Genomic DNA, 7,500 nt, shown 5'->3' with positions numbered 1-7,500 from the left:
TTTTAGTGTATTGTGCTCCTCCCTTGTTTTTCTTTTTTGTTTTCTCGAGGTAACAGTAACGAAACTTTCCTCGTCTTGTTGATGGGATTGATGTTCCCGCGCTTTCTACGTAGTTCTTAAGGATGAGAGATGGTGTTTGTATAGTAGGAGGGGTGGTAGAGGGGGCAGGAACTCTAGGCACGTGGTGGTGTGTTGCATCTTCCCTGTTGCGGTTGGGTGGAAGAGGTGTTTGCTTATTCTTCCTTTAACTATTTCTAATGTAGCTTTTTCTTGGTGTTACTTGTGTAGAGGCTTCGTTTCTCATACTGGTTGTTGATGTCTTGGCGTTGTTCCTGGGTAAACGCTTGCGTGGCACCGGGTGGGGGGCGGCTGACGGCTGGCGTGTCAGTAAGGTCGCGTGCAAAGACTGTGAAGGAAAGATAGGAAGACTTATTATGGCTGTTATAGTAGTAGTTGGCAACTTGCTTACAATAACGCACAAACGAACACACACAAATCCGCTCTACGAAGAGATGGCGTTACTAGTCATTCTCCCGTCTGTTTGTTTACATTTTAGTGACCGGGAAATTTGACATTTCCGCAGTAGTAGCTCAATGTCAACCATGGCACCGACAGTGAATAAATCACATTCGTGCGTCATTTGTAAAAAAAAAGGAAGGAAACTGACCCCAGTTTGGTATTCCACAGGTTTCACAAGGATAAAGAGCAGTAAGGATATTCATCAAAACTTAGTTTATTATTTTAATTTGTGTTCACGTGTAACCCATATTTCAGACTCATTTAGTGAATTACCATTGCATATGCTACCTAGATATGGTTATAATAGTATTAAGTTAGAATGAAAATGAAGATCTACACTTTGTTGGTGCATTTTCTAATGTATTTAGCAAAAGTGCATTTCTCAATGCGGTCATATGGTAAAGAACGGTCTCTCATGTCATGATAAGGAGAATTGTCTACACTCCCCAACATAAATTATGTTCATTTGTATATTTGGTAAAATCAGAAAACAGGTTTTCTGTAATGGAAGTAATTTATCTGACAAGCTCCTTTTAAATATACATTAATTGATTGCATTCAATTAATCATTAGTGAAAATAGTGAGTTTCTAATTATAGCTGATGTAATTCACTGTTATGAATTATCCGAAACAAAATGCAATATTTATTTGGGAATGTTAGTTAGTCATATGCTATGTTTTGCTTCATATATTGAAACAGATGCTTAAAATGGAAAATGAATATCATGCAGATCAATGAAAAGACACCTGCACAACTGAACACGAGCTTCCGGGTGTGCAATAGACATTTCACAAGGAAGAACTATTTACATGCAACATCCAATACACTATGTTGCAATGCATGTCCAGATCAAAATTAAGGTTTTCCTTATTATACTTTTTGTCAATTTTAACTTTTGTGTAAATAATAATCATTTTTAAGAATAATGTATAAAGTAAAATTAGCATTAGATTAAGCAATTACACTTTGCTCTTTTCATCGCTATATTTCATTACATGAGACTATTTATGTACCGTGCACACACACACACACACACACACACACACACACACACACACACACACACATATACACATATGTATACGTACATATACTGTATATAATATTGTTAGTTTTTACATTATTTTTGGATTTCTTAACATGCTATTATTTTCACCTGATACAGTCAATTGTTGACAATTAAAAAAATCAACATCAATAACATATTTTCTATAGAGTAGAGAATATTATGCAAAATGCCATTCTTATACATAGAAAATTACACCAGAACCCGATAATATCCTTGGGTATGTAAGTATATAAAATATATATACATATATATCAAACATATTCCTTAATAACATTAATATTTTCAGGAGACAATAATATAGACTTGCAACAAGATTCTGATGCATCAAATTGTCTAGTTATATACCCAGATATTACTGTGCATAATTTAGATTTTGGTAAGTTTTCATTTTTGTTTCTAATTTATATGAATCTTTTATATTGTCATACTGTAATTAGATTTATAATTTTGATAATCCCTGTTTCTCCCATGTATTCAAAATAACACATTTCTTACATCCACAAATAATCCATTTTGCTTTTTACAGGTACTACTCATGTTCAAGAAAAAGAATGCCAGGAAATAAGACACCTCACATCATCCAAGCCTTTTGAAACAACACAATCAACCCTTGGTATGCTATATGTTGTGTGCACATGTCATTTTCATATTAGTGATTTTGTAGCGACTTACCTACTATAGCTAGATGCTACAGAAATTAATTTATTGTTTTACAGATGAACCAAATTGTGAAGAGGATCCACCTCAGGGTGAAGGTTCAAATGGGCAAGATGTGCCACCCTTTGAGCCGGATGATATAATGAATGGTGTGTATTGATTATCACACTACATTTTTTTCAAATGTACTCGGTTGTCTCTGTACCCCATAATATGAAGATCATATTAATGAACAAATATTCACTTGTTTTCAGATATTTGTTCAGAAGATAATGAGTTGACTGGCAGTCTACCTGATGTACAGGAGAAAGAACAAAACTTTAATATTGAAGACTCTTCAGCTTCACAAAGTATAACACCTAATGGTATGCTAATTAATTATTAATATTAAAGTGAATTACTGTGCAATTCTAAAAAATGTAAATTAATTGTAATATATATCAGCAAAGTATGTCATTTAATAAGATTTGTAGTCTCTAGATGTATATTTTAAAAAGTTAAGGATATTGTGAGGTTCAATTTTTAGCTATAATATACTGCTTCTACAAACTTGATTTTACAATAGAATTTGTAATGTATATTCTATGTTTAGCCTTACATATATTCTTTTTAGAAAATAATATTTACTGGGGTAATTCATTTTTCAGTATCAACATGCAGCTTACCTACTAGAAAGAAAAAGCAGACTGCAATATTCCAAAGGCAAAGAATGCAAATATGTAGACTTTTGAAAAAAATGGAAAAAATAAAGGTAAGCAAAAATAATTGCAAGCAGTGCACCTTGCCTTCTGCAATAATAAAAAGTGCATCAAAGTATCTCAAAGGACCTGCATTAGACTTTTTTGAAACGCAAATGAAGTTGTCTGATGTTACAAGATATGGAAGAAGATATTCCTTGACACAACGATGCCTAGCACTAGGATTGTATTTTAAAAGTGCTAGAGCTTATAATTTTTGAGCCAGCATTTTTACCTTGCCTTCAACAAGAATGCTCAGGTACTGGGTATCAGGAATTAATTTTAATGTAGGTTGGAATGAACCTGTTTTAAAATTACTATAGCAGGAGGCATCAACGATGGATAACAAAGACAAAGTCTATGGTGTAATATTTGATGCTATTTCAATAAAAAGAAGTTTATATTTTAACATGAAAAGAGATATCATTGAGGGCTATGAAGATCTTAGCCTGTATGGGAGAACACAAGACCCAGCTCAGTATGCCATGGTGTTTATGGCAAAAGGTCTTTGTTCAAAATGGAAGCAGGTATTAGGCTATTTTTCATGTTCAAAATCTATAAAAGGGGATGTTTTATGCAAAATGGTAAATGATTGTCTCTCTAACTTAAAGGAAGTTGGTTTGTGCCCTAAATTTATTGTTTATGACCAACATCCAAACAATAGGAGCTTGTGTCGTCATTTGAATATATCACCCCAGTAACCTTTCTTTTTTCATGGTAGTGAAAATGTTTATTTTTCTTATGATACTCCTCATATTTTAAAAAGTGTACGCAACTACTTAAGAAAAACATGATCTTTTAGTAGGGAACAAACTTGTTTCTTGGAAACATATTGAGGAGTTTTATGCAAAAGATTCTAAAATGATGTTAAGATTGGCTCCAAAACTAATTGACTCTCATGTTTTTAATGCAGGATTTGATAAGATGAGAGTTAATTTAGCATCACAGGTTTTTAGTCGCACTGTAGCAGCTGGGATGCATACCCATACAGTTTTAGGTGCTTTACCACCAGAAGCAGTGAACACTGCAGTATTTTTAAAAAACATAGATGAATTGTTTGATGTTTTTAATAGTAATAGTTTATTTCACTTCAAATCCAGAAAGTTTGCAATATCTGATGATAATAACAATATTGAGTTTAAAAAAAAAAATGTCACAGTGGCTGAAATACTTAAAATTTAAGGGGACAACAAGGACTATTCCTTGTATCGAAGGGTGGATTTTAAATATTTCTAGTTTGATAAAGTTATGGGAGGATATAATTTTTAATTTTTAATAACTAACAGAATAAATCAAGATTATCATGAAAATTTATTTAGTTCACTTAGAAATTCTGGTGTTAATTGTGACACCCCAACTGCTCCTAAATTTAATAACTTAACAAATAATGTTATGTGTAACCACCTCATGAAGCATTCCCTTAAAGGGAATTGTTTAGATGATGCAACAATGCTAGAGTATCTGAAGATATGTGATCAGGACAGCAAATTAAGCAAAAATGATTTTAAGAATCCTAACCTAATTAATGTAAACTCCCCTGCTAGAGATGATATTGATGTCCAAGATTCATTACAGCAGATTTTAGTTGATTCAGATATAGATTTAGATCAGGTGCATTGTGAAACACAGTCCACAGAACTGTCCAATTTTAATCCTTATAGTGACGGGGAATTGTCAACTGAAAAGGAAGATAAATCTTCACAAGAACTTGAAAATTTTATTTCTAATTTTAATCCTTATAGTGACGGGGAATTGTCAACTGGAAAGGAAGATAAATCTTTGCAAGAACTTGAAATTTCTATTTCTAATTTTAATTCTTATAGTGACGAGGAATTGTCAACTGAAAAGGAAGAGAAATCTTCACAAGAACTTGAAAATTTTATTTCTAATTTTAATCCATTTGAATACGAGTCCTTAGACTTTTCAGTTGTAGGTGATGGTCAACCAATTATTACAGAAAACAGTGAAGTAATTGAAAACAGGGATAACATCCTAAATATGAATGCTATAGAGTACATAGCCGGCTATGTTTGTTATAAGGTATTCAAACATCATAAATGTGACAATTGTAAATCCATTTTGATAAATGAAGATGAAAATGAATTAATGATGAATAGAAATAGATTTTTTTTTTTTTTTACAAAATAAGGATTTGGAAAATAAAAAAAATATTATATCCAAGTAAAATTCTAACATCTCTTATAAAAATCCATGAATCCTTATTTCATGGCAATATTAAAGAATTATTAGTAAAAGAGAAACTTAATGAGATTTTGATGGCCATTTTAAAAAATGTTCCTGTAAATAATCATCAATAAATGTGACAATTGTAAATCCATTTTGATAAATGAAGATGAAAATGAATTAATGATGAATATAAATAGATTTTCTTTTTTTTCATACAAAATAAGAATTTTGAAAATAAAAAAAATATTATGTTATCCAAGTAAAATTCTAACATCTCTTATAAAAATCTATGAATCCTTATTTCCTAGTAATATTAAAGAATTATTAGTAAAAGAGAAACTTAATGAGATTTTGATGGACATTTAAAAAAATGTTCCTGTAAATAATCTTAATGTTTGTGATGGCGTTGTTAGTAACATCATAAGTATATGTCAAAATGCGTATATATTATTACACCAAATTTTTAAACCGTGATGTAAAGAAAAGAAAATGTAGTAATTCTACATACTCATATCTCCCCCCCCCCCCCCCAAAAAAAAAAAAAAAAAAAAAAAAAAAAAAATGTACAAATTTCACATGATTATTATTTAAGTATAATTATCTTTGGTGATAGTAATATTTATTTATGGATGTACAAACTTATTTTATAATTTCAGAAATACAGCATTATGAGAGTTGGAACATCTTTAATGGTACGTAGAATGTTCATTTTTATATGAACATACTGAGCATGAATGTTAATTTATTATTCTTTTGAGTTTTCAGGCATGTTTTTTCTTTTTTGTTTGTCAAATTAATTACATCTTTTGTATTTTTTATGTTTTTTTTATAAATCAGTAACTTTGTTCTGTCTACTATTTTTTAATTGTTTGCATGTTTTACAAGAAGCGCAATTTTTTAAGCTTGTGAATGATTATAGATGACTATTTTGCATGTTATTTCTTTATTACTAATGCAATTAACTGCTTGTTGATGCTTTGTTAACGACTCTGTAATATATTGTAATGTATTGCACCTCATTATGTCTGAGTGTTATTTTTTGTTTCATCTTTTCTCACTTCTTTTAGTAAAATTGACAGATTTGTGATGTTTATGATTTTTGTATTTGCTTACATATTTCAATAATATATACATTTTTTTTTATATCATATTAATGTATATATGATTCTTATTTATTTGCATGTTATTTCTTGCAAGTAATGTAATTTACTTCTTGTTGATGCTTTGCTTAACCTCTTTATGTTTTATATTGAAATATATTATGCAGACTCTCTGAGTTTTAATTTTGCCTTCGTTTGCAAGGCTTTGTTTTCTCTACACTGTCTTGTTGAGAAGAAAGCAAGAAAAAAAATACTTTTTGTAAAATATATTTAAATACTGAGAATAGCTCCATTTAATTGCTTATATTTTTATTAAATCTGTAATAGAATTCGATATACTATTTGGAGCATTCAATAGCCACCGTAGCCCCAGTTATGCTTAGTAACATATAATAGTCAAAATATAATATTTTACTGTTTCACATATGCACATTGCTAATAAACATACATTATAACACACTTCGACTTTTCCTTTTTCCTTATTGTGTACAATATCAGTTAATCAAAATATAGCTTTGTCATACAGAAATGTATCTCTTCCATAAGGGTATACTGATGAACTTAAGATATATGGGGCAGCAATTGCAAATCCAGATTTTAAAAATGAAAAAAAGTTTAATATCACATCACTGCATGTGTACATACTGTACATATGTCCATACATATGATAACGAAAATGCTATAGATATTTTTATAAGTATTGCTTAAAATGGTTGATGAATATATGAAAAAACTATAAATTGTTTTACATATACATATATATATATATATATATATATATATATATATATATATATATATATATATATATATATATAAACAATCTGAACATGCAATATATTGTTATCAGTGATTACATCCAATCACAAAAAATTCCGTGTTAAAGGTTTTCCGTTCGCTTCATAGATGGCGATAATATGGAGGTCAAAATGGAGGTGTTTGGCATCTGTTTTACGCACGCGCTTTTTAGTTAATTTGAACCGAGTCTTCCTGTCTTTCCTTCATAGTCTTTGGTCACGTGTCTGCTTGCTCGGTGTGGGTACGGATGGAGGGGACGGAGTGTCGGGGGAGGGTGGAGGTGGTGGGTAGGAACTAGGTGAGGCATTGGTTGTGGATACTGCCATGATGGGGGATGGGGAGAGGGGGCGTGGATGTCAGAGGTGATGTGGCGAGGAGAGGAGAGATGCATTGGTTATGGATACTGCCAAGGAAGGTGTAGGGGAGGAGTG

At 31.1% G+C, this 7,500-nt stretch overlaps 1 protein-coding gene across 1 annotated transcript in view; it reads left to right on the top strand.

Moving 5' to 3' along the window:
• Positions 1–4,688, top strand: part of LOC147472157 (uncharacterized) — a 21,039-nt gene extending 16,351 nt beyond the window's left edge. The window contains exons 4-11 of the mRNA XM_086534656.1: positions 264–387; positions 775–832; positions 1,221–1,363; positions 1,817–1,966; positions 2,117–2,203; positions 2,307–2,396; positions 2,502–2,612; positions 2,895–4,688. Coding sequence (XP_086390782.1) covers positions 264–387; positions 775–832; positions 1,221–1,363; positions 1,817–1,966; positions 2,117–2,203; positions 2,307–2,396; positions 2,502–2,612; positions 2,895–3,205 — 1,074 coding nt within the window. The 3' untranslated portion in view covers positions 3,206–4,688. The remainder of the gene's footprint in view (positions 1–263; positions 388–774; positions 833–1,220; positions 1,364–1,816; positions 1,967–2,116; positions 2,204–2,306; positions 2,397–2,501; positions 2,613–2,894) is intronic.
• The last annotated feature ends 2,812 nt before the right edge of the window (positions 4,689–7,500 follow it).

The sequence above is a fragment of the Penaeus japonicus genome, unplaced genomic scaffold (genome assembly GCF_977035675.1).
Source record: "Penaeus japonicus unplaced genomic scaffold, GWHDUDI00000001_assembly GWHDUDI00000003, whole genome shotgun sequence".
Lineage (NCBI taxonomy): Eukaryota > Metazoa > Arthropoda > Malacostraca > Decapoda > Penaeidae > Penaeus > Penaeus japonicus.
The sequence above is the reverse complement of the archived record's forward strand: the minus strand, read 5'-3'. Positions and strand labels throughout refer to the sequence as shown.